Source organism: Brachyhypopomus gauderio, chromosome 21 (genome assembly GCF_052324685.1).
Source record: "Brachyhypopomus gauderio isolate BG-103 chromosome 21, BGAUD_0.2, whole genome shotgun sequence".
NCBI lineage: Eukaryota > Metazoa > Chordata > Actinopteri > Gymnotiformes > Hypopomidae > Brachyhypopomus > Brachyhypopomus gauderio.
In genome coordinates this window covers 5650712-5677952 of record NC_135231.1, presented here as the reverse complement: position 1 = coordinate 5677952, position 27241 = coordinate 5650712, and the positions used below count along the sequence as shown (strand labels likewise).

General features: G+C 40.6%; 2 protein-coding genes across 7 annotated transcripts; both read right to left on the bottom strand.

Annotated features, from left to right (window-relative positions):
* Positions 1 to 1966: 1966 nt before the first annotated feature.
* Positions 1967 to 7339, bottom strand: LOC143485204 (protein kinase C delta type-like). 3 transcript variants are annotated; one of them, XM_076984539.1, is made up of 12 exons: positions 7174 to 7339; positions 5778 to 5873; positions 5440 to 5535; positions 5040 to 5117; positions 4359 to 4489; positions 3936 to 4109; positions 3606 to 3697; positions 3422 to 3484; positions 3175 to 3313; positions 2859 to 3047; positions 2562 to 2690; positions 1980 to 2401 (listed from the first exon to the last, which is right to left on the bottom strand). In XM_076984539.1, exons 1-12 carry the CDS (start codon positions 7334 to 7336, stop codon positions 2243 to 2245), a joined length of 1509 nt encoding a protein of 502 aa, XP_076840654.1. In that variant the 5' UTR covers positions 7337 to 7339; the 3' UTR covers positions 1980 to 2242. The 3 variants fall into 3 exon arrangements, with proteins under 3 accessions (XP_076840655.1, XP_076840654.1, XP_076840657.1); XM_076984540.1 differs by lacking the exon at positions 7174 to 7339 and adding an exon at positions 6329 to 6647 and having other exon boundaries at positions 1967 to 2401; positions 3175 to 3484; XM_076984542.1 differs by lacking the exon at positions 7174 to 7339 and adding an exon at positions 6382 to 6643 and having other exon boundaries at positions 1982 to 2401; positions 3175 to 3484; positions 5040 to 5535.
* A 7834-nt stretch (positions 7340 to 15173) lies between these two features.
* Positions 15174 to 19956, bottom strand: LOC143484905 (protein kinase C delta type-like). 4 transcript variants are annotated; one of them, XM_076983955.1, is made up of 11 exons: positions 19767 to 19956; positions 18983 to 19078; positions 18249 to 18744; positions 17568 to 17698; positions 17149 to 17322; positions 16819 to 16910; positions 16635 to 16697; positions 16388 to 16526; positions 16076 to 16264; positions 15779 to 15907; positions 15183 to 15618 (listed from the first exon to the last, which is right to left on the bottom strand). In XM_076983955.1, the coding sequence occupies exons 3-11, from the start codon at positions 18364 to 18366 to the stop codon at positions 15460 to 15462; spliced, it is 1194 nt and encodes a 397-aa protein (XP_076840070.1). In that variant the 5' UTR covers positions 18367 to 18744; positions 18983 to 19078; positions 19767 to 19956; the 3' UTR covers positions 15183 to 15459. The 4 variants fall into 4 exon arrangements, with proteins under 4 accessions (XP_076840066.1, XP_076840069.1, XP_076840067.1 ...); XM_076983951.1 differs by having other exon boundaries at positions 15174 to 15618; positions 16388 to 16697; XM_076983954.1 differs by lacking the exon at positions 19767 to 19956 and adding an exon at positions 19534 to 19548 and having other exon boundaries at positions 15174 to 15618; positions 16388 to 16697.
* Between the last annotated feature and the right edge of the window lie 7285 nt (positions 19957 to 27241).

The window sequence follows — 27241 nt, the reverse complement described above, 5'->3', positions numbered from 1 at the left end:
TAGGTAACACTTTTCAAATGTTAAACATAATGCAGTCTACCCCCAAATTAATTTTTATACCTTTAACAACTTTATCAAATGCTACGGGTTTTCCCATGTCCCTGGAGTTGTGCTTTTTGTTTTTGTGATGGAAATATGAGGTATAAGCATTAGAATATTTCATGAAGTCCTCCCTAAAGTTGTAAGGGTTGTCCGCAGTGCCATACCACCACCGGCCACCAGAGGGAGCCAACAGGAGGATGCCCAATGGAGGATGGGTTCCCTTTTGAGTCTTGGTCCTCCCGAGGTTTCTTCCTAATCCCCACCCTATAGGGCAGGGGTACTCAACTAAATTTTTCCGCGGTCCAATTTTGGCAGATAACTGTGACCTGAGGTCCGGGGCGGCGGGGTTGGCGAACGTAAATTGTTGTGCGGGGGGGGGCGTTGAACGTAACACTCGTGACGGAGTGTTTTTTCAATAGCCCTGAAATAAATGCTCCGGTTTAAAATGAATTCTCCCGTCATAAATTATAAATATGTTTTTTTTTTGTCCGTATCCAGTTAATCAGGAATGAGATTGGGTCCGGACAGGACTGCGTTCGGGTCCGGATCCGGACCGCGGTCCGCCAGTTGAGTACGTCTGCTATAGGGAGTTTTTCCTCGCCACTGTCGCCTTTGGCTTGCTCATTAGGGATCTGGACCTATACGAGTGTAAAGCTGCTTTGTGACAACGTGTGTTGTGAAAAGCGCTATATAAATAAATTTGACTTTGACTTTAAAGCCAAGAGAGCCTATACCAAATATATATATATCTTTCCACTATACACCATACACATATACAGTATAAGACAAAAAGATTTTACACTTATTTAAATGTTAACCTGTGCAAATATGCATGGTTAATATACATGTCACGTAGGGCTACGCCCCCCTCTCTAGCTGTCACTCCGGTCCCCTGTTCCATGTGCCTGTGTTTTCCTTGTCTGTTTATCCCGCCCTGTTTCTATGCTTTCCCTCTGTCTGTCACACCCCTGTCTGTGTTCCCTGCAGTCAGTCAGTTTCACACAGTGCACATATATACGGGCAGTCATGGCCTGGCGGTTAGGGAACTGGTCTTGTGACCGGAGGGTCGTGGGTTTGATTCCCAGACAGGCCATGACTGAGGTGCCCTTGAGCAAGGCACCTAACCCCAACTGCTCCCCGGGTGCCAGGCTAGGGCTGCCCACCCTAGTAATCACTAGTGTGTGTGTGTGTGTTCTGACTGCACAGATGGGTTAAAAGCGGAGGACAAATTTTGATTGGGGTGTAAAAATCACAATTGACAAAATATGGCACATTTCAGTCCTGTCCATGTCTTCTGTGTAACCTTGTTTAGATCCGTTCCCCAGTGAGTCCGGTCCGTGTCTTCACCTTGTCTTGTCTTTTCCTCCTTCCTTGCTTTCAGCTCAAGTGTTTCTAGTTTGTCTTGATGTGTTTGGTACTTGTACTCCCTGTGTTTCAGTCCCTCTTTGGAAGTCATTGTGGTGGTAATCCTGGTTGTGTGTGTATTCCTGCCTTGTAAGTTGTCTTTTGTTATCCGAGTTATCCTGTCTGGTTGTTAGTTCTTGATTTGTGTTAGTTGTATTTTAATTAGTATGCCTAGTTACCCTCGTACCCTCTATGTTAACACTCCAGCTATTAAACCCTGCTCGCCTCAGCGTTTGTGTCATTACAATAGATTTTAAAATGCATTGTATTTATTTCCTTTTTAAGCTTTATGCACACAAAAATGAAACTTTTTACACCATATGCACATATGCTTAAATTAGATATACCCATGCAAACTCACAATACAAAGCAAGAGAGTATAACATGCATGTTCTGACTTCAACTGTACATAATCTATATATTTATACCCATACTCTAAAGGTGTTATCAGTGGTGTTCATGGACACAATGAGCGATTATCTAATGTTTTTGAATTACAATAATGAATGGTTACTGGAACAAAAAATCTACATGGATTTGGCAAGGGTTTATCAAATATTGCCTAAAATGGAATATATAACCTGGAGGAGCAGTTATGGCCAGTTGACACCTCTGTGAATCACCCCTGATCTTGTGTGTATTCTAAAATCCATGCCCATAATACAGGTTTTGTTTTGAGAAGGGAGGGAGCTAGTGGACACATGTCAGTGACACACAAAAACACTGGCTGTATCGTTTAATCATAACATGGCAGAAAAAGATGCAGTACAAATGTGGACGTGGAGCAGGTTGACCATCACTTCTGCAGGAGATGCTCCATGCTCTGGTTCATGAAGGAAAAGCCAGCAAAGGCACTCTGGTCCATTGCGTCAACCGAACCTTCCTCACACTGGGACAGGTGGGGCTCCTCACTTAAAATCTCCTGGTCGAAGTTGCTGCAGTCATTGGGTGATGTCTGTGGGTGGAGGAGAATGGAAGCAAATCACATGATGAACAGGCTGCATTTCAGTATCTGTATTTTTGCAATTTGCTCTATAAGCATACAGTATGAAAAGTAAAAAAATTAAAAAACAGGAATGAGAGAGGACTGTAAGAGATGGAAAGAAAGCTCATACCACTTTTGGCTTGTAAGGGGGTTCAAGTTTTCTCCTCTCCAGAGCAGACCAGTCAACGGACTTGAAGAACGACTGACCTCTGATGTTACCCACAACACCCAGTCTACGAGAAGGGTCTCGCTCAAATAGCTTTGTTCATGGAAGAAAACCAAAAGCAAGAATATTATTTATAATAGAAATATCTCAGTGTGTCTCCTTTCTAAATGCATAATAGCAAAGCTCTGTTTGTCTTGGTTGTGAAGTATTATTATTATTACTATTATTAATGTCATCAGGTGTGGTTTTGTGCATACTTACTCGTTTTAGCATGTCTCTGGTATCCACAGTGATCCAGTGAGGGAAGTGAGGTGTATCGTTAAGGATGGACTCATAAAGTTCATATTCATCATCTCCATCGAATGGAAGATCACCAATCAGCATCTCGTATACGAGCACACCAAATGACCACCAGTCCACGGAAAATGAATACTCCTCACCCAGAATGATCTACACACACACACACACACACACACACACACACACATTCTTTGGTCTCCAAGAGGGCATACTGAATTACATTGACATTGCTACAGGTGAGAACATTCAATGTCAAATTCATTTGATGATCTCATACCTCAGGGGCCATGTACTGTGGTGTCCCACAGATGGTTGTGGCAAGATTGTCACCAAAAACATTTTCTTTACACAAGCCAAAATCAGCTATCTTTATATGACCATCTCTGTCTAGCATAACATTATCCGACTTGAGATCCCTAATGCAGGAGAGAAATACAAAAATGTGGCAAAAATGTGGTTTAGTAAACAAGAACAGTAAAGGTGAAAGTACAGAATGTCCATTTAGCTTTGTTTGTGTGTGTAACCTGTGGATGATGCTTTTTCCATGAAGGAACTGCAGTCCACACACGATTTCAGCTGCATAGAATCTGGAAGGAAGAAACAAACCAGGAGCCATCAGACCGGACTATAATTACACACACCTACGTTTATATTTATATAAGACATACAAAAAAACATCATTGTGTGTGTGTGTGTGTGTTGCCTCACGTGGCTCTGTAGAGGTCAAAGCGTCCTTTCTCCTCTATGTGGAAGTTCAGGTCACCTCCATTCAAATATTCCATCACAAAGAACAAGTGTTCCTAACACGCAGACAATGCCATAAACACTTTGGTATGAGTACAAGCGGAATTACTGACTCAACAATCATTTAAATACTACAGTGATTCCATGAAGTATAAGTTACAGTAAAAAAAGTTGTGACAATGCCTGGTGTGGTTTATTACTGCCTATACAAAAGAGTCCTGCTGGACATCCCATTACTGTTGACTGAGAGGTGGAGGAACTGTATAATATAACCTTTCATTTGTTTTTTGCTACCTTGGTCTGAAAGGTGGAGTAAAGGTGAGTAAGGAAGGGGTTGTCCCACGCCAGTGCTAGCACCCGCTTCTCCACCATGGTGTCCTCTACATCATCATCCTTCAGCACCTTGTCTTTCTTCAAGGATTTCACGGCAAACCAATCCCCACTGCACTTGAGTTCAGCCAGAAAAACCTGAGCAGGGACCAAGGGAGAGAAATAGACAAACAGACCAGAGTGAAAGAAAAACACACACACACACACACACACCCATGAAATATGAAGATTTGATGGAATAGTGCTTATTTGGTCTATTCCTGTGGAGATAGTATTTAACAATAGAAGGGCAAAAGGACAGACGTGTAAAAATGATAAGTGAATAGTCAGGAGAAGCGAAGAGAGACACAGAGTCAGTGCGTGTGTGGAGGAAGGGGAAGACTCTACCTTGCCATAGCCTCCCTGGCCCAGTACTTTGTGGAACGTGAAGTGCTCGGCAGTCATGCGTGTCTGGTGGCTGATCCGGGACGGGGGGCGAGAATTCGAACCCTCACACAGATGGCCACATGGAGACGCGTCTATAGAGATGTACAGTACATTTTTACACATCCAGACTCACCTGGCTGACATTCTGGTTGATGCCACAAACATTAGTCACTTTAGTTTGGCACTTGTGATGAACATTCATGCCACAGTCTGAGGACATTTTGACAAATCAGAAGCACAAAGACATACGCATATTCTAACCCAACCCATGCACGTAATCTTTCACTCACCCTCACACTTCAATCCCCAAGAAGAAACATTTGAAGTGAAGCTTAAATCAAAATATATTAATAGTTGTAAGTTCAAGTGCATATAGTTTTTTTTTGTAATAAATATTTTCCATCATTCAGTGAATTACAAAGCCAGCCCTGCTCTTCCCTACAGGGATGCATGTGACACCATATGCCTTGTGGCAGGAGACGCCAGAAGTTAAGTGGCAGAACTTGGTGGACATGCTTACGGCCAAAGACATTTGGCTGCAGGAGGTGGAGTTTTCAATAGTCTGTTGGCAGATACTTCTATCAAACCTGTGTTAATGTAGGATTATGAGGCATTGATATCAATAGAATGTCTCTTGCTCACCTAGAGGTGGGTTGCAAGACACCACAGGGAAGTCCAGTTGAATGTCGTCAAGGTCCTTGAAGACATCATCCTGAGAACCTTTTTTCAAATATTTTTTCATCATACATTTGTTCACCATACAAATAGTTTTTCATCTTAATTGTGTTAATATAAGCTTATATTACGCCAAGCTGCTCCATCCCCACACCACCGCTCGGTGCCTCAGGTCAGCTGTCGCTGGAGGTCCCGAGGTCAAAGCGTAAGCTCAGTGGGGATAGAGCTTTTTCCATCGCTGCTCCTAGATTATGGAACAACCTACCACTGCATGTTAGACAAGCCCCTTCACTGCCCATTTTTAAAACAAGTCTTAAAACCCAACATGTTAGCAGCTTGAGATTCTGTATGAATGTGTCTTAGTCACCTAGAGATGGGTTGTCAGAGTCCTCAGTCTCGTCCAGGAGAACGTGGAGGAGTTCCTCACAGGCCTCATCCAGAGCACTTTTACTCACAAGTTCTTCTGGAAAAACAAAAGTTTTTTTCAACATACATTAATTAAGTTAATTAATTAATGTATGAATTAATTAATTAATTAATTAATTAAGCTCAGTGGGGACAGAGCTTTTTCCATCGCTGCTCCTAGATTATGGAACAACCTACCACTGCATGTTAGACAAGCCCCTTCACTGCCCATTTTTAAAACAAGTCTTAAAACCCAACATGTTAGCAGCTTGAGATTCTGTATGAATGTGTCTTAGTCACCTAGAGATGGGTTGTCAGAGTCCTCAGTCTCGTTCAGGAGAACGTGGAGGAGTTCCTCACAGGCCTCATCCAGAGCACTTTTACTCACAAGTTCTTCTGGAAAAACAAAAGTTTTTTTCAACATACATTAATTAAGTACTATATGATAATAACTAGTGGTGTCAATTCCAGGTTCAGAGATTAAAAGTCCTCACCAGGATTTTGCTCAAGCTTGCTAGATTTTCTAATTAGCAATCCAGGTAAAATTAGTAGAATCAACACAATCCAGGAAGCCTGAGCAAAATCCTGGAAAAATGTCTCCACCGAAGTATTACATGTAATACAGATTTGCATGACCTCACATGATCGGTTTTCAAATGGTAGCACTAAAGTAGTGAATGAATCATATAGCATGACAGTTGCAGTAAAAATGTAAAACCTTTTATTATTATTTTTAATCTCTTTTATTGTGACAAAAAACGAATTATTTCTAATCATTTCGACCATATGTGTATTTGTATAAATATGTAACTTAATTAAGCTGAAGGTGCTGGAAAATATTGAAAATGGACCTTGAAATTGCTGTACAAGTGCTTGAATTTGAAAACTGATGAACCCTACAAACATAACAGCGCAAAACACAGCGCTGAAGAGCGGAACGACCTCGACACGCCACAGCGGAGCCCCCGCGATTGCTACACGTATTTTCCGGACTATAAGCCGTTACTTATTCCCTCACGCTTTGAACCATGCGACTTATACTGAGGTGCGGCTTTTCTGTAGATGTTTCTTCAGCAGAAAGTGGAGCAGAAAGTTAATCAGGTGGTAGTTAAAGTTGTAAATCAAAGAAGAAAGTGCTCATTTTCATTTAGCACATGCAACCAGCAGGCACGATGGAGAATTTTTTTCAAACCATCATGTGTTGTGCCAAATTCCGAGTCCCCTCGTTTGCACACGTTTAAAGACGCTACAGAAGATATTCGGGAGTTATAGTGATTATAACTTAGTACATTGAGCACTCTAGTTTTGTCCTAACTAGATATTTAGACATAATACCTTTGTAATAGTGCGAAGTCATGTGGTCAGAGGATAAACGCTCATAAACGCGTCCGCCGTTCGCGGAGGTTCGCGCGAGGTGGGCGGAGTCGCGCGCTACGATCACGCGCGAAAGTATAACTGGTTTATGGGGGAGACGCGGAAAGGCATTGCTAAAAGGGAGAGCTCTTATTGTGATTTAGGAAGCCTGAATGTGGATCTTGTGTTTAAAAAATGTCTTTTATATAATTATTTGTTCAATTAATTGGTTCAACGCAGACAAAATTTCTTCAAAATGAAAGACTTCCCGGATCCTGTTCCGGCTCAAATTAAGCCCTGCATGCCCCCAAATAAGTCGTTGCCATTGTACTCATTTACTCACTTGGGGTGTTGTCGGTCTCCTGTTTTGGTTGTCCTTTGTTTTTTCTTTTTTTCTTTTTAATTTTGTCTCTTCTGGGCTCCTCCTCTGTGTCAGATTCATCTTGGGTGCCTCCACAGCACCAACACCAGAGACAACTCCTTTTAATATCCTTCCACTTCATCATCGATATACAGACTGAATGGAATTATACTGTACATGCAATGACCCCCATTTGTTATGACGCTGTCATGGCGACAGAGCAGGTATTATGACGTCATGTGGAATTATGTGAATTTTTTTTTTTATTGAAGTAAAAAAAAAAAAAAACAATTACAACAAACATGGCATCAAGATAAAGTGCTTTTGCCAGTTTGAACGTAGACCATAGCAGGTTATTACAATATATTAAAATATAGAATATAAAACAAATGAAGAGTTTGGTTCCAAAACGCTATATATCCATTTTGATTAATTTGAGTAAAAATGTTTTCTTTAGCAAGAAAGTGGTAGGCTGAAATCCACTGTTTTCTGTTTCAAACTATCAAATACCATACTAAGGTTAAAAAACACAAACAAATCAAATCAAGATGTTAATATTTAAAGATTTATTTTAAAAAAACAATTTGTTTTTTCGCAAAACGCAATAAATCCATGCCATGTTTTTTTTTCAAAATGTCTTGTATATCCTTGTCTTGTATTTTGACTGAAAATGTGCAAAATACAATAACACATAACTGTTAATTGTACATCTTAATATAATAGTTTGACCATTGGGCCTAAAAACACAAATTTCAAAACATTTCATTAACGAACAAGACATTGTCACGCTACAGCCCTGAACCCCTCTCTTCGAGCGTGTGTTAATGTTCTCCGTGTCTTTGTATGTACGTCCGTGTGTGTGTGTGTGTGTGTGTGTGTTCACTTGTCTCGTTAGACATTTGTGTTTCACGCGGTGCTTGTTAGGCTACGTGTATATAGTGTGTGTGTTTGTATCGTTTGGTGCTCGTATTTAACGTGACATTAGTTGTGTGTGTTAAACCGTGTCAGCAAGCCGTGAGCGTGTACTGTTTAGTGTGTGCTACTGGTGTTATGATGCGCCGTGAGCATTTACTGTTCAGTGTGATTGACAGCTGTTTCAAGATGCCGTGAGTGTGTACTGTGTAGTGTATTCTACTGGTGTTATGATGCGCCGTGAGCATTTACTGTTCAGTGTGATTGACAGCTGTTTCAAGATGCCGTGAGTGTGTACTGTGTAGTGTATTCTACTGGTGTTATGATGCGCCGTGAGCGTTTACTGTTCAGTGTGATTGACAGCTGTTTCAAGATGCCGTGAGTGTGTCCATCGTCAAGCTCAATACACGTAGCCTTTGAACGCACCTCGTCTTTGCATCCTCGACTCCCTCGCACCCGTTACAGACATAAATAGTAAAATAGTATAACTATTAACATAAATAGTATAACTGCTATACGAACAGGCTCCTCTATACCATCAAAACCGTTCATTTTAGCAGACTTTGAGAGTGAAAAACGAGATATATTTTAACAAAGTAGGCTACAAGAAATGCCGGGCGGCTCAACAGGTCGCGTTCTATGATGTTTCCATATCCGGTGGTGCGCTGTGATTGGATGAGTGGAGATGTGGCGTTCTGCGGGAAATCTCATTGGCGTTCTCATTTTTTTTTTAAATGGCATATATATATATATATATATATATATATATATATATATATATATATATATATATATATATATATATATATTATAAATAAACATCAATGACGGAAGGAAAAAAAAACCTGAAAAATCTGAAAGTTTTAGTTCGTTAATAATATGATACGATTCTATTGCCTGTTTATTATACATCAACTTCACAGATGCTAAAAAGTGAGTTCTTTATGAAATGTGAGAAAGGATTGGTAAATGTTTTAAAAATGACAATATAAATATCAAACATGAAGATTGCATATAATAATCTTTATAGAACTTTTGGTGGAGGCTGCCTGTTCACTCTTCCGTAATCCGGATGTCAGGGCTGGCTCGGATGCCGTGCCGTCTACATCCACAAGGGGCACCCGAGCCAGTCCTAGACTCCGGCAACGCAATCAGCAATGATCTGTCTCACCTGTTGCCATGGCTTCTTAAGGAAGCCAGTGGAGACAGATCATTGCTGATTCGTTGTGGTTATGCCGTTACGCTCTCAGCCTCTCTCTTACTCTGTTTTGCAGCGTTTGCCTCTTTAGGTGTCTCGCCACCTATCTCTCTTCTCTGTCTTTTTTCAAGTCCTCTCCTGCGTCCCTCACTGACCTCCCTCAAGTTTTCCTCAACCTGTTTACCTTCCTATCCCGTTGCTGTTCGTATGGGAAGGGTTTTTTGTTTGAATAGCCTTTTTGCTATTAGTCAGCTCCTTCCCCTGACGTCCTTGTTTTTGCCTTATTTCTTTTTACGCGTTGAGCAGTCCGTGTTTATTCAGGCGCTCCTTTTAGTTCTGTTATTTATTGTGGCACTTGGTTCCACCTCTCTCTCGCTCTCTCTAACACGGTGTGTGCGTCCCTACCACCGTCGTTACACCGGAAGAACCCTTGCTGGAGAAAGTGCTGGAAGAACCAGTACCAGTGAAGGAGCAGACTGTCGAGCCAGAGACAGCCATCCCCGAGTCGGATGACATGGAGGCTGAAACAGAGGTCAAAGCCAAGGAGATGTCTGCTCTGAGACAGCGACGCATGAGCTTCAGAGCACATGCCTCCTAAAGACACGCTGCACCACAACATGTACTTAGCTGGGGAAATACAAGAGCAACCTTGAATTTTTTGCCTTTGCACTGCAAGCCGGACAGAGAGAAAGTGGCAGGTGTCTGTTGGGATCGTATGCTGCTGAGCAGCTGATATTGGGTGCGTTGGAAGCCCTGTGTTATCAAAGGATACTTGTAAGTTTGTCAAGGTGATGTCATGATTTTTTACTGAGTGAACATTATTTATAGTGAATGTATTGAGTGTCTACAGAGTGTGCTAATTGCAACTAAATACGTTTTAATTGCTCAAACGGTTTTCTGTCAATCTTTTAGTCAAGTAGATCTTTATTATCACAACCACGTAGAACACAGTACGGAACACAATGAGAACTGAATCTGTTAAAAATGTGTTTTAATGATTCTAATAAAGTGCATTTTTACTATTGAATTTCTAACCTAGCCATAAGGATTAAAAGCTCTACAACTTCATAGTATAGAAATGCATATACACTGAAATCTATTTAACATGTACTACAATATACTCTCAAATATTTAGCCAATTAATTTCTACTTCTTGCCAACTGAATTAAAGGTTTCCAGAGAAACAGAAGATTTCAGACAGTGTTTCTCTGATCTTCATCACCCTTCATCACACACCCTATCATTGATCATGATATATTCTGATAGATTATGATAGAATTTGTGAAGTACACAAACTTTAAAAAAAACAGGACATTTTGGACATAGGTCCTTCATCAGTTGTGTAAGCAAACTGGTTCTGAATTAGTAGTAGTAGGAACCAGTGTGTATACGAAAAAGTAAATGTTAAATCATAATATTCATTTCATTGTCTTAAGGTTGCAAGAGCGTAGTTAAGTTCATTTTCTTAATTTCATTGCTTCCTTAACAACTGACTATGCAAACAGATATGTTAATACAATGCACAGTATTTCTCATGTGGAAAAATACACTATATTGCCCAAAGTATTCACTCTCCCATCCAAATTATTGGAATCAGATGTTCCAATCACTTCCATGGCCACAGATGTATAAAATTTAGCACCTATGCAGATGTTTTTACAAACATTTGTGAAAGAATGGGTCAGTCTCCTGAGCTCAGTGAATTCCAGCGTGGAACTGTGATAGGACACCATCTGTACAATAAATCCAGTCATGAAATTTCCTCACTCCTAAATATTCCACAGTCAACTGTCCGCTGTACTATAAGAAAATGGAAGTGTTTGGGAACAACAGCAACTCAGCCACAAAGTGGTATCCCACGTAAACTGATGGAGTGGGGTCAGTGGATGCTGAAGCGTATAGTGCGAAGAGGTCGTCAACTTTTTGCAGTCAAACAATACAAACATCCAAACTTCATGTGGTCTTCAGATTAGCTCAAGAACAGTGACGTGAGATGGGCTCCTCCCCAGAGGATCTGGGCCGGCCTGGCGTGACAGTAATAGGGTCGTTCAAACAATTCGGTGTCTTTTGCGTCCCCAGTACTCATCACTATATTGATTATGCAAAAATGCAAACAATATAAATTCTGTAAATCCTACGGAAATAGGTAACACTTTTCAAATGTTAAACATAATGCAGTCTACCCCCAAATTAATTTTTATACCTTTAACAACTTTATCAAATGCTACGGGTTTTCCCATGTCCCTGGAGTTGTGCTTTTTGTTTTTGTGATGGAAATATGAGGTATAAGCATTAGAATATTTCATGAAGTCCTCCCTAAAGTTGTAAGGGTTGTCCGCAGTGCCATACCACCACCGGCCACCAGAGGGAGCCAACAGGAGGATGCCCAATGGAGGATGGGTTCCCTTTTGAGTCTTGGTCCTCCCGAGGTTTCTTCCTAATCCCCACCCTATAGGGCAGGGGTACTCAACTAAATTTTTCCGCGGTCCAATTTTGGCAGATAACTGTGACCTGAGGTCCGGGGCGGCGGGGTTGGCGAACGTAAATTGTTGTGCGGGGGGGGGCGTTGAACGTAACACTCGTGACGGAGTGTTTTTTCAATAGCCCTGAAATAAATGCTCCGGTTTAAAATGAATTCTCCCGTCATAAATTATAAATATGTTTTTTTTTTGTCCGTATCCAGTTAATCAGGAATGAGATTGGGTCCGGACAGGACTGCGTTCGGGTCCGGATCCGGACCGCGGTCCGCCAGTTGAGTACGTCTGCTATAGGGAGTTTTTCCTCGCCACTGTCGCCTTTGGCTTGCTCATTAGGGATCTGGACCTATACGAGTGTAAAGCTGCTTTGTGACAACGTGTGTTGTGAAAAGCGCTATATAAATAAATTTGACTTTGACTTTAAAGCCAAGAGAGCCTATACCAAATATATATATATCTTTCCACTATACACCATACACATATACAGTATAAGACAAAAAGATTTTACACTTATTTAAATGTTAACCTGTGCAAATATGCATGGTTAATATACATGTCACGTAGGGCTACGCCCCCCTCTCTAGCTGTCACTCCGGTCCCCTGTTCCATGTGCCTGTGTTTTCCTTGTCTGTTTATCCCGCCCTGTTTCTATGCTTTCCCTCTGTCTGTCACACCCCTGTCTGTGTTCCCTGCAGTCAGTCAGTTTCACACAGTGCACATATATACGGGCAGTCATGGCCTGGCGGTTAGGGAACTGGTCTTGTGACCGGAGGGTCGTGGGTTTGATTCCCAGACAGGCCATGACTGAGGTGCCCTTGAGCAAGGCACCTAACCCCAACTGCTCCCCGGGTGCCAGGCTAGGGCTGCCCACCCTAGTAATCACTAGTGTGTGTGTGTGTGTTCTGACTGCACAGATGGGTTAAAAGCGGAGGACAAATTTTGATTGGGGTGTAAAAATCACAATTGACAAAATATGGCACATTTCAGTCCTGTCCATGTCTTCTGTGTAACCTTGTTTAGATCCGTTCCCCAGTGAGTCCGGTCCGTGTCTTCACCTTGTCTTGTCTTTTCCTCCTTCCTTGCTTTCAGCTCAAGTGTTTCTAGTTTGTCTTGATGTGTTTGGTACTTGTACTCCCTGTGTTTCAGTCCCTCTTTGGAAGTCATTGTGGTGGTAATCCTGGTTGTGTGTGTATTCCTGCCTTGTAAGTTGTCTTTTGTTATCCGAGTTATCCTGTCTGGTTGTTAGTTCTTGATTTGTGTTAGTTGTATTTTAATTAGTATGCCTAGTTACCCTCGTACCCTCTATGTTAACACTCCAGCTATATGCAGAAGCGCCCCCTAGTGGGCCCGCCGGCGGGCCCAGCTCCTTTACGGCGATATAAAACATATTAAACATTAATGAATCTCCGAACAAAAGCGCTTAAATCAAAATTTCCTATCCCATCTACATGCCTACCGAGTTTCAGCCGTCTACGTGCAGCCGATCGCGAGATATCCGGCTTTGAAGTTGACCACAAAAGTGCACCCCGCGGGGGGGTCTCCCGACATATCCGTTTACAAAACATATTTATGTTGTGAAATGTCTTAATGTTTTGTCACCTAAAAATCGTTTACTAATAAGGCTTTAATTTAAGACCTTAACAGCGTAGATCCGTTGTGGTTAAGTACCTTAAAAAGCTTGCTCACCTCACTGCAAAATTTTCCAAAATCCGCTTCCTGAATGAGACACTCCGACAAATCTGCCCCCTAAGCGTCACAGAAGCATTCTTAACGCTGATTTGACCCCTCATTACAAAGCTGCAGCGGTTCTGCTTTGATTTGAGTGGTTTTTATTGGTCTAAAGTGGGGTAGTGACTTTGAGTGACAGGTTTTACAACCTCTCCCACGGCGAGGTGCGAAGGGGAGGGGGGGAGGGTGAACCAATAAGCCCACAGAGACAAGCTGGCGCCTCAGAAGTGATTGAAAGCTGTTCTAACCAATAGTGTACATCCTTCCGAAGCTAGCCAGCCCTCATATGACATGATTGGTCAAGTATATTTTTAAATTGAGCCCTCGGAAACTGGCGCTTCATTTCCAATTTCGGCCGCTAGCATAGCAACATAAGCTAACCCTTTGCTAACCTAAGCTAAGCTCCCCAGAACACACTGTTCGGCGAAACTGAAGCAGCCATGGATTATTTTGTTCGTTTTTATGCGGATTGTGGATACTTTTGAACATAAACGGATTACTTTGTGTGGAATATATGAGCAATTTTCGGAATTTTCGCCAACCCGGAAGTAAGACGGTACACCGGCTACGACGCGATTCTACGTACTGTGAGTAACAATGGATAATTTTTCATAAGCGATATTGTACAAAATATATATTCTAATACTAAACATTAACTAAGCGTTAGATTATAAACAGTTTTAGAGCGTTTGAGTGCTGCAGCACTCTGTATCGTGTCGGATGCTACCGGAGTTGGCTACGGTAACCTAGCTTATGCTGTCGGACTATATTGGACATAAATATGATATCATAACGTTCATATTTGGACATGAAATTTAGTCATTGGAATTTTCTGGTCTTGCTGTAATATGTGCAGCATTGTTGTTTGTCGTAGCTCCTCGGTTTCGTGTAAGGAATTTGTTGGCATGTTAGCTTAGTTGGCTAATGGTGTGTGTTGGGTGTGGCATATTTAGACATGGGTGTGGTGCACTTGACATACCTTGGATAAAGCTGAATAACTTTTCAATGCTTGCATGGATTTGCTCCATTTTTTCTGTGTTGTTAGAAAAGACCCTAGCGAAATTTATTGTAATTTCTGATACCTAATTTGAATAACTATGTGAATATACATTCCAGTCATGTTCAAGTTCAAGTCAGCATTTGTGACATTCCTGGCATATTAGCATCTGCAATAGAGGCTCTAAAATAAACCAAATTATGTGAATATGATACTGAAGTGTATTAATATGTTCCCCCAACTGCCTACTTCAGTTTGAGCCATGAATGATAATTTTCCTATATGTACAACTTGAGATATCTAGTTTTAATGTGAACTATGTCAAAAATGTTAAAAATGGCCACCGGGTGTGCGAATCTGCAGTATAAGGTTAAACCCTGCTCGCCTCAGCGTTTGTGTCATTACAATAGATTTTAAAATGCATTGTATTTATTTCCTTTTTAAGCTTTATGCACACAAAAATGAAACTTTTTACACCATATGCACATATGCTTAAATTAGATATACCCATGCAAACTCACAATACAAAGCAAGAGAGTATAACATGCATGTTCTGACTTCAACTGTACATAATCTATATATTTATACCCATACTCTAAAGGTGTTATCAGTGGTGTTCATGGACACAATGAGCGATTATCTAATGTTTTTGAATTACAATAATGAATGGTTACTGGAACAAAAAATCTACATGGATTTGGCAAGGGTTTATCAAATATTGCCTAAAATGGAATATATAACCTGGAGGAGCAGTTATGGCCAGTTGACACCTCTGTGAATCACCCCTGATCTTGTGTGTATTCTAAAATCCATGCCCATAATACAGGTTTTGTTTTGAGAAGGGAGGGAGCTAGTGGACACATGTCAGTGACACACAAAAACACTGGCTGTATCGTTTAATCATAACATGGCAGAAAAAGATGCAGTACAAATGTGGACGTGGAGCAGGTTGACCATCACTTCTGCAGGAGATGCTCCATGCTCTGGTTCATGAAGGAAAAGCCAGCAAAGGCACTCTGGTCCATTGCGTCAACCGAACCTTCCTCACACTGGGACAGGTGGGGCTCCTCACTTAAAATCTCCTGGTCGAAGTTGCTGCAGTCATTGGGTGATGTCTGTGGGTGGAGGAGAATGGAAGCAAATCACATGATGAACAGGCTGCATTTCAGTATCTGTATTTTTGCAATTTGCTCTATAAGCATACAGTATGAAAAGTAAAAAAATTAAAAAACAGGAATGAGAGAGGACTGTAAGAGATGGAAAGAAAGCTCATACCACTTTTGGCTTGTAAGGGGGTTCAAGTTTTCTCCTCTCCAGAGCAGACCAGTCAACGGACTTGAAGAACGACTGACCTCTGATGTTACCCACAACACCCAGTCTACGAGAAGGGTCTCGCTCAAATAGCTTTGTTCATGGAAGAAAACCAAAAGCAAGAATATTATTTATAATAGAAATATCTCAGTGTGTCTCCTTTCTAAATGCATAATAGCAAAGCTCTGTTTGTCTTGGTTGTGAAGTATTATTATTATTACTATTATTAATGTCATCAGGTGTGGTTTTGTGCATACTTACTCGTTTTAGCATGTCTCTGGTATCCACAGTGATCCAGTGAGGGAAGTGAGGTGTATCGTTAAGGATGGACTCATAAAGTTCATATTCATCATCTCCATCGAATGGAAGATCACCAATCAGCATCTCGTATACGAGCACACCAAATGACCACCAGTCCACGGAAAATGAATACTCCTCACCCAGAATGATCTACACACACACACACACACACACACACACACATTCTTTGGTCTCCAAGAGGGCATACTGAATTACATTGACATTGCTACAGGTGAGAACATTCAATGTCAAATTCATTTGATGATCTCATACCTCAGGGGCCATGTACTGTGGTGTCCCACAGATGGTTGTGGCAAGATTGTCACCAAAAACATTTTCTTTACACAAGCCAAAATCAGCTATCTTTATATGACCATCTCTGTCTAGCATAACATTATCCGACTTGAGATCCCTAATGCAGGAGAGAAATATAAAAATGTGGCAAAAATGTGGTATAGTAGACAAGAACAGTAAAGGTGAAAGTACAGAATGTCCATTTAGCTTTGTTTGTGTGTGTAACCTGTGGATGATGCTTTTTCCATGAAGGAACTGCAGTCCACACATGATTTCAGCTGCATAGAATCTGGAAGGAAGAAACAAACCAGGAGCCATCAGACCGGACTATAATTACACACACCTACGTTTATATTTATATAAGACATACAAAAAAACATCATTGTGTGTGTGTGTGTGTGTTGCCTCACGTGGCTCTGTAGAGGTCAAAGCGTCCTTTCTCCTCTATGTGGAAGTTCAGGTCACCTCCATTCAAATATTCCATCACAAAGAACAAGTGTTCCTAACACGCAGACAATGCCATAAACACTTTGGTATGAGTACAAGCGGAATTACTGACTCAACAATCATTTAAATACTACAGTGATTCCATGAAGTATAAGTTACAGTAAAAAAAGTTGTGACAATGCCTGGTGTGGTTTATTACTGCCTATACAAAAGAGTCCTGCTGGACATCCCATTACTGTTGACTGAGAGGTGGAGGAACTGTATAATATAACCTTTCATTTGTTTTTTGCTACCTTGGTCTGAAAGGTGGAGTAAAGGTGAGTAAGGAAGGGGTTGTCCCACGCCAGTGCTAGCACCCGCTTCTCCACCATGGTGTCCTCTACATCATCATCCTTCAGCACCTTGTCTTTCTTCAAGGATTTCACGGCAAACCAATCCCCACTGCACTTGAGTTCAGCCAGAAAAACCTGAGCAGGGACCAAGGGAGAGAAATAGACAAACAGACCAGAGTGAAAGAAAAACACACACACACACACACCCATGAAATATGAAGATTTGATGGAATAGTGCTTATTTGGTCTATTCCTGTGGAGATAGTATTTAACAATAGAAGGGCAAAAGGACAGACGTGTAAAAATGATAAGTGAATAGTCAGGAGAAGCGAAGAGAGGCACAGAGTCAGTGCGTGTGTGGAGGAAGGGGAAGACTCTACCTTGCCATAGCCTCCCTGGCCCAGTACTTTGTGGAACGTGAAGTGCTCGGCAGTTATGCGTGTCTGGTGGCTGATCCGGGACGGGGGGCGAGAATTCGAACCCTCACACAGATGGCCACATGGAGACGCGTCTATAGAGATGTACAGTACATTTTTACACATCCAGACTCACCTGGCTGACATTCTGGTTGATGCCACAAACATTAGCCACTTTAGTTTGGCACTTGTGATGAACATTCATGCCACAGTCTGAGGACATTTTGACAAATCAGAAGCACAAAGACATACGCATATTCTAACCCAACCCATGCACGTAATCTTTCACTCACCCTCACACTTCAATCCCCAAGAAGAAACATTTGAAGTGAAGCTTAAATCAAAATATATTAATAGTCGTAAGTTCAAGTGCATATAGTTTTTTTTTGTAATAAATATTTTCCATCATTCAGTGAATTACAAAGCCAGCCCTGCTCTTCCCTACAGGGATGCATGTGACACCATATGCCTTGTGGCAGGAGACGCCAGAAGTTAAGTGGCAGAACTTGGTGGACATGCTTACGGCCAAAGACATTTGGCTGCAGGAGGTGGAGTTTTCAATAGTCTGTTGGCAGATACTTCTATCAAACCTGTGTTAATGTAGGATTATGAGGCATTGATATCAATAGAATGTCTCTTGCTCACCTAGAGGTGGGTTGCAAGACACCACAGGGAAGTCCAGTTGAATGTCGTCAAGGTCCTTGAAGACATCACCCTGAGAACCTTTTTTCAAATATTTTTTCATCATACATTTGTTCACCATACAAATAGTTTTTCATCTTAATTGTGTTAATATAAGCTTATATTACGCCAAGCTGCTCCATCCCCACACCACCGCTCGGTGCCTCAGGTCAGCTGTCGCTGGAGGTCCCGAGGTCAAAGCGTAAGCTCAGTGGGGATAGAGCTTTTTCCATCGCTGCTCCTAGATTATGGAACAACCTACCACTGCATGTTAGACAAGCCCCTTCACTGCCCATTTTTAAAACAAGTCTTAAAACCCAACATGTTAGCAGCTTGAGATTCTGTATGAATGTGTCTTAGTCACCTAGAGATGGGTTGTCAGAGTCCTCAGTCTCGTCCAGGAGAACGTGGAGGAGTTCCTCACAGGCCTCATCCAGAGCACTTTTACTCACAAGTTCTTCTGGAAAAACAAAAGTTTTTTTCAACATACATTAATTAAGTTAATTAATTAATGTATGAATTAATTAATTAATTAATTAAGCTCAGTGGGGACAGAGCTTTTTCCATCGCTGCTCCTAGATTATGGAACAACCTACCACTGCATGTTAGACAAGCCCCTTCACTGCCCATTTTTAAAACGAGTCTTAAAACCCAACATGTTAGCAGCTTGAGATTCTGTGCGTATGTGTCTTAGTCACCTAGAGATGGGTTGTCAGAGTCCTCAGTCTCGTTCAGGAGAACGTGGAGGAGTTCCTCACAGGCCTCATCCAGAGCACTTTTACTCACAAGTTCTTCTGGAAAAACAAAAGTTTTTTTCAACATACATTAATTAAGTACTATATGATAATAACTAGTGGTGTCAATTCCAGGTTCAGAGATTAAAAGTCCTCACCAGGATTTTGCTCAAGCTTGCTAGATTTTCTAATTAGCAATCCAGGTAAAATTAGTAGAATCAACACAATCCAGGAAGCCTGAGCAAAATCCTGGAAAAATGTCTCCACCGAAGTATTACATGTAATACAGATTTGCATGACCTCACATGATCGGTTTTCAAATGGTAGCACTAAAGTAGTGAATGAATCATATAGCATGACAGTTGCAGTAAAAATGTAAAACCTTTTATTATTATTTTTAATCTCTTTTATTGTGACAAAAAACGAATTATTTCTAATCATTTCGACCATATGTGTATTTGTATAAATATGTAACTTAATTAAGCTGAAGGTGCTGGAAAATATTGAAAATGGACCTTGAAATTGCTGTACAAGTGCTTGAATTTGAAAACTGATGAACCCTACATTAGGAAGCCTGAATGTGGATCTTGTGTTTAAAAAATGTCTTTTATATAATTATTTGTTCAATTAATTGGTTCAACGAAGACAAAATTTCTTCAAAATGAAAGACTTCCCGGATCCTGTTCCGGCTCAAATTAAGCCCTGCATGCCCCCAAATAAGTCGTTGCCATTGTACTCATTTACTCACTTGGGGTGTTGTCGGTCTCCTGTTTTGGTTGTCCTTTGTTTTTTCTTTTTTTCTTTTTAATTTTGTCTCTTCTGGGCTCCTCCTCTGTGTCAGATTCATCTTGGGTGCCTCCACAGCACCAACACCAGAGACAACTCCTTTTAATATCCTTCCACTTCATCATCGATATACAGACTGAATGGAATTATACTGTACATGCAATGACCCCCATTTGTTATGACGCTGTCATGGCGACAGAGCAGGTATTATGACGTCATGTGGAATTATGTGAATTTTTTTTTTTATTGAAGTAAAAAAAAAAAAAAACAATTACAACAAACATGGCATCAAGATAAAGTGCTTTTGCCAGTTTGAACATAGACCATAGCAGGTTATTACAATATATTAAAATATAGAATATAAAACAAATGAAGAGTTTGGTTCCAAAACGCTATAAATCCATTTTGATTAATTTGAGTAAAAATGTTTTCTTTAGCAAGAAAGTGGTAGGCTGAAATCCACTGTTTTCTGTTTCAAACTATCAAATACCATACTAAGGTTAAAAAACACAAACAAATCAAATCAAGATGTTAATATTTAAAGATTTATTTAAAAAAAACAATTTGTTTTTTTGCAAAACGCAATAAATCCATGCCATGTTTTTTTTTCAAAATGTCTTGTATATCCTTGTCTTGTATTTTGACTGAAAATGTGCAAAATACAATAATACATAACTGTAAATTGTACATCTTAATATAATAGTTTGACCATTGGGCCTAAAAACACAAATTTCAAAACATTTCATTAACGAACAAGACATTGTCACGCTACAGCCCTGAACCCCTCTCTTCGAGCGTGTGTTAATGTTCTCCGTGTCTTTGTATGTACGTCCGTGTGTGTGTGTGTGTGTGTGTTCACTTGTCTCGTTAGACATTTGTGTTTCACGCGGTGCTTGTTAGGCTACGTGTATATAGTGTGTGTGTGTTTGTATCGTTTGGTGCTCGTATTTAACGTGACATTCGTTGTGTGTGTTAAACCGTGTCAGCAAGCCGTGAGCGTGTACTGTTTAGTGTGTGCTACTGGTGTTATGATGCGCCGTGAGCATTTACTGTTCAGTGTGATTGACAGCTGTTTCAAGATGCCGTGAGTGTGTACTGTGTAGTGTATTCTACTGGTGTTATGATGCGCCGTGAGCATTTACTGTTCAGTGTGATTGACAGCTGTTTCAAGATGCCGTGAGTGTGTACTGTGTAGTGTATTCTACTGGTGTTATGATGCGCCGTGAGCGTTTACTGTTCAGTGTGATTGACAGCTGTTTCAAGATGCCGTGAGTGTGTCCATCGTCAAGCTCAATACACGTAGCCTTTGAACGCACCTCGTCTTTGCATCCTCGACTCCCTCGCACCCGTTACAGACATAAATAGTAAAATAGTATAACTATTAACATAAATAGTATAACTGCTATACGAACAGGCTCCTCTATACCATCAAAACCGTTCATTTTAGCAGACTTTGAGAGTGAAAAACGAGATATATTTTAACAAAGTAGGCTACAAGAAATGCCGGGCAGCTCAACAGGTCGCGTTCTATGATGTTTCCATATCCGGTGGTGCGCTATGATTGGATGAGTGGAGATGTGGCGTTCTGCGGGAAATCTCATTGGCGTCCTCATTTTTTTTTAAAATGGCGTTTATCGCATTTTGGAACCAAACTCTTCAAATATATATATATATATATATATATATATATATATATATATATATATATATATATATATATATATATATATATATATTATAAATAAACATCAATGACGGAAGGAAAAAAAAACCTGAAAAATCTGAAAGTTTTAGTTCGTTAATAATATGATACGATTCTATTGCCTGTTTATTATACATCAACTTCACAGATGCTAAAAAGTGAGTTCTTTATGAAATGTGAGAAAGGATTGGTAAATGTTTTAAAAATGACAATATAAATATCAAATATGAAGATTGCATATAATAATCTTTATAGAACTTTTGGTGGAGGCTGCCTGTTCACTCTTCCCTAATCCGGAAGAACCCTTGCTGGAGAAAGTGCTGGAAGAACCAGTACCAGTGAAGGAGCAGACTGTCGAGCCAGAGACAGCCATCCCCGAGTCGGATGACATGGAGGCTGAAACAGAGGTCAAAGCCAAGGAGATGTCTGCTCTGAGACAGCGACGCATGAGCTTCAGAGCACATGCCTCCTAAAGACACGCTGCACCACAACATGTACTTAGCTGGGGAAATACAAGAGCAACCTTGAATTTTTTGCCTTTGCACTGCAAGCGGGACAGAGAGAAAGTGGCAGGTGTCTGTTGGGATCGTATGCTGCTGAGCAGCTGATATTGGGTGCGTTGGAAGCCCTGTGTTATCAAAGGATACTTGTAAGTTTGTCAAGGTGATGTCATGATTTTTTACTGAGTGAACATTATTTATAGTGAATGTATTGAGTGTCTACAGAGTGTGCTAATTGCAACTAAATACGTTTTAATTGCTCAAACGGTTTTCTGTCAATCTTTTAGTCAAGTAGATCTTTATTATCACAACCACGTAGAACACAGTACGGAACACAATGAGAACTGAATCTGTTAAAAATGTGTTTTAATGATTCTAATAAAGTGCATTTTTACTATTGAATTTCTAACCTAGCCATAAGGATTAAAAGCTCTACAACTTCATAGTATAGAAATGCATATACACTGAAATCTATTTAACATGTACTACAATATACTCTCAAATATTTAGCCAATTAATTTCTACTTCTTGCCAACTGAATTAAAGGTTTCCAGAGAAACAGAAGATTTCAGACAGTGTTTCTCTGATCTTCATCACCCTTCATCACACACCCTATCATTGATCATGATATATTCTGATAGATTATGATAGATTTTGATCATGATAAATAGAATTTGTGAAGTACACAAACTTTAAAAAAAACAGGACATTTTGGACATAGGTCCTTCATCAGTTGTGTAAGCAAACTGGTTCTGAATTAGTAGTAGTAGGAACCAGTGTGTATACGAAAAAGTAAATGTTAAATCATAATATTCATTTCATTGTCTTAAGGTTGCAAGAGCGTAGTTAAGTTCATTTTCTTAATTTCATTGCTTCCTTAACAACTGACTATGCAAACAGATATGTTAATACAATGCACAGTATTTCTCATGTGGAAAAATACACTATATTGCCCAAAGTATTCACTCTCCCATCCAAATTATTGGAATCAGATGTTCCAATCACTTCCATGGCCACAGATGTATAAAATTTAGCACCTATGCAGATGTTTTTACAAACATTTGTGAAAGAATGGGTCAGTCTCCTGAGCTCAGTGAATTCCAGCGTGGAACTGTGATAGGACACCATCTGTACAATAAATCCAGTCATGAAATTTCCTCACTCCTAAATATTCCACAGTCAACTGTCCGCTGTACTATAAGAAAATGGAAGTGTTTGGGAACAACAGCAACTCAGCCACAAAGTGGTATCCCACGTAAACTGATGGAGTGGGGTCAGTGGATGCTGAAGCGTATAGTGCGAAGAGGTCGTCAACTTTTTGCAGTCAAACAATACAAACATCCAAACTTCATGTGGTCTTCAGATTAGCTCAAGAACAGTGACGTGAGATGGGCTCCTCCCCAGAGGATCTGGGCCGGCCTGGCGTGACAGTAATAGGGTCGTTCAAACAATTCGGTGTCTTTTGCGTCCCCAGTACTCATCACTATATTGATTATGCAAAAATGCAAACAATATAAATTCTGTAAATCCTACGGAAATAGGTAACACTTTTCAAATGTTAAACATAATGCAGTCTACCCCCAAATTAATTTTTATACCTTTAACAACTTTATCAAATGCTACGGGTTTTCCCATGTCCCTGGAGTTGTGCTTTTTGTTTTTGTGATGGAAATATGAGGTATAAGCATTAGAATATTTCATGAAGTCCTCCCTAAAGTTGTAAGGGTTGTCCGCAGTGCCATACCACCACCGGCCACCAACAGGCTAATCACGTCAAACGAGCTACATCTGCTTGACAGCATTTTAGAAGCAGCTCCTTCCAAGATGCCGGTTACAGAATTGTTTGGTCAGTGTTCTGCAGTGTTGCGAATAACAGGTAACGGCGTCATTTTGTCAGTAACGGGCTAATATAATTAATTACTTTTCCTGTCGTTACAACGCCGTTGACGTTAGTGGTCATTAAAAGTAAGGATGTGGCTGATGTGATCCCTTCTTTTGCTCATAGTGAGTACTTTGGCAGCTACGTTTTGATTCAACTGAAGCTGTTTAAGATTGCCATTAGGTGTCCATTACAGTAATCAATCCTACTAGAAATAAAAGTAGACTAAGGATGAGTCTCTAGGTCTGTCTCTAGGTTTAAATGTTTCCCATAACCCTGAATGAGACATTTTAAACCCCCAGTATTTAGTATAAAGTACACCAGTGTGTTGTTGCTTCTTTGAAAGAGTAATTCAGATGGTGCATGTGTGTGATTTTACTGCAAAAATATTCTGAATAAGGATAGTTTGGTTTTGATTGCAAAGTTTCATTTTGACACAGAAGTGAGACTTTTATCTTAATGGGCTAGTGAGTAAAGTTTTAGCACAATGAATCAAATGATGCAACAAATATGTAAACTGTTGCAAAAAATAATAAATAAATACAGTACAATAAGTGCAAAACATGTACAAGTCCAGAACTCGAATGGAATTTAAATCTGACTTTTCTGCAAATAATGTTCATTATATATTATTTTAATAAATAAGATTAGTCTATTTTGATTATTTTTCACTGATACACTTTTTACTGTCTCTTAATATAAATATTAGTCAAAATTATACTACTGGATTACAACTAAAAAATCTGTTTTAAAACTGTCCACAAGAAGGCGCAATGCTGTAACCAGTTTCCTAAAAAAGTTCAATATTGAAGGTACAAAAATAAATTACAATATCCTGTTGATTAGGAAACTGGAAGACACCACAGAAACATCCTGGAACAATAAATATGTCCGTATCTTCACACTGCATTTGGTAAAATACTACCACTTGATGTGATGCTAATAGATATTCAAATATATGTGCCATATTCTAAAACTACATACCTACAAATGTTTCTTATAAAGCAGCGTATGATCATGTATATCTCTAAATATGAGAATCCAACAAAAAGCAGTGCATTATAAACCATTTGATCATATGCTCGTGTTTAATTGGCAAGTAGTAAAAAATAGCTTAAATGCACTAATATTCACACAGTGCACATATATTTAACACATTTAAATATATAACACATCTCACATTTCTGAGATTTCTGGTGATCTGAGACGTTGATGCTGTCATCCAGCTGTGTCATGGCATCACTCTGTTTGTGACAATGACTTGACTGGAAAGCAATGTCTCAGTAAGCCCTCATGCCTGTGGTCACCTCTGAACCCCTCCCTTTAGTTATGCTGCTATAGATTAGTCTGCCGGAGCCACATGCTCATCACTGGCATGTGAGCTACGTACATTTAAATCAGTGGTGGTTTAAATTCATGTCCACTCAGTCTGTATTGTCTATCTTCTTGCATGCCTCTACCCAAGACGATTGGATACAGGCACCTGCAGGCACCTGGGGGATGGTCTGGCTGCCGGTGGATGTGCTGATGCCGGGGTTGGATGAGCCGTTGCCACGAGGGGTCGTGCTGATGCTGGCCCGCCTGAGGCCCACCGCCTGAGGCCCACCGCCTGCACCGAGAAGACTGAGGCTGCTTGGCCGGGGAACAGGAGCCTTGACTGTTGCTGTGGAACTTTGAAACCACCCTGCGACCACAGACTTGTGCTAACGGGCCGCCCAATGGAGGATGGGTTCCCTTTTGAGTCTTGGTCCTCCCGAGGTTTCTTCCTAATCCCCACCCTATAGGGCAGGGGTACTCAACTAAATTTTTCCGCGGTCCAATTTTGGCAGATAACTGTGACCTGAGGTCCGGGGCGGCGGGGTTGGCGAACGTAAATTGTTGTGCGGGGGGGGGGGCGTTGAACGTAACACTCGTGACGGAGTGTTTTTTCAATAGCCCTGAAATAAATGCTCCGGTTTAAAATGAATTCTCCCGTCATAAATTATAAATATGTTTTTTTTGTCCGTATCCAGTTAATCAGGAATGAGATTGGGTCCGGACAGGACTGCGTTCGGGTCCGGATCCGGACCGCGGTCCGCCAGTTGAGTACGTCTGCTATAGGGAGTTTTTCCTCGCCACTGTCGCCTTTGGCTTGCTCATTAGGGATCTGGACCTATACGAGTGTAAAGCTGCTTTGTGACAACGTGTGTTGTGAAAAGCGCTATATAAATAAATTTGACTTTGACTTTAAAGCCAAGAGAGCCTATACCAAATATATATATATCTTTCCACTATACACCATACACATATACAGTATAAGACAAAAAGATTTTACACTTATTTAAATGTTAACCTGTGCAAATATGCATGGTTAATATACATGTCACGTAGGGCTACGCCCCCCTCTCTAGCTGTCACTCCGGTCCCCTGTTCCATGTGCCTGTGTTTTCCTTGTCTGTTTATCCTGCCCTGTTTCTATGCTTTCCCTCTGTCTGTCACACCCCTGTCTGTGTTCCCTGCAGTCAGTCAGTTTCACACAGTGCACATATATACGGGCAGTCATGGCCTGGCGGTTAGGGAACTGGTCTTGTGACCGGAGGGTCGTGGGTTCGATTCCCAGACAGGCCATCACTGAGGTGCCCTTGAGCAAGGCACCTAACCCCAACTGCTCCCTGGGTGCCAGGCTAGGGCTGCCCACCCTAGTAATCACTAGTGTGTGTGTGTGTGTGTGTTCTGACTGCACAGATGGGTTAAAAGCGGAGGACAAATTTTGATTGGGGTGTAAAAATCACAATTGACAAAATATGGCACATTTCAGTCCTGTCCATGTCTTCTGTGTAACCTTGTTTAGATCCGTTCCCCAGTGAGTCCGGTCCGTGTCTTCACCTTGTCTTGTCTTTTCCTCCTTCCTTGCTTTCAGCTCAAGTGTTTCTAGTTTGTCTTGATGTGTTTGGTACTTGTACTCCCTGTGTTTCAGTCCCTCTTTGGAAGTCATTGTGGTGGTAATCCTGGTTGTGTGTGTATTCCTGCCTTGTAAGTTGTCTTTTGTTATCCGAGTTATCCTGTCTGGTTGTTAGTTCTTGATTTGTGTTAGTTGTATTTTAATTAGTATGCCTAGTTACCCTCGTACCCTCTATGTTAACACTCCAGCTATTAAACCCTGCTCGCCTCAGCGTTTGTGTCATTACAATAGATTTTAAAATGCATTGTATTTATTTCCTTTTTAAGCTTTATGCACACAAAAATGAAACTTTTTACACCATATGCACATATGCTTAAATTAGATATACCCATGCAAACTCACAATACAAAGCAAGAGAGTATAACATGCATGTTCTGACTTCAACTGTACATAATCTATATATTTATACCCATAC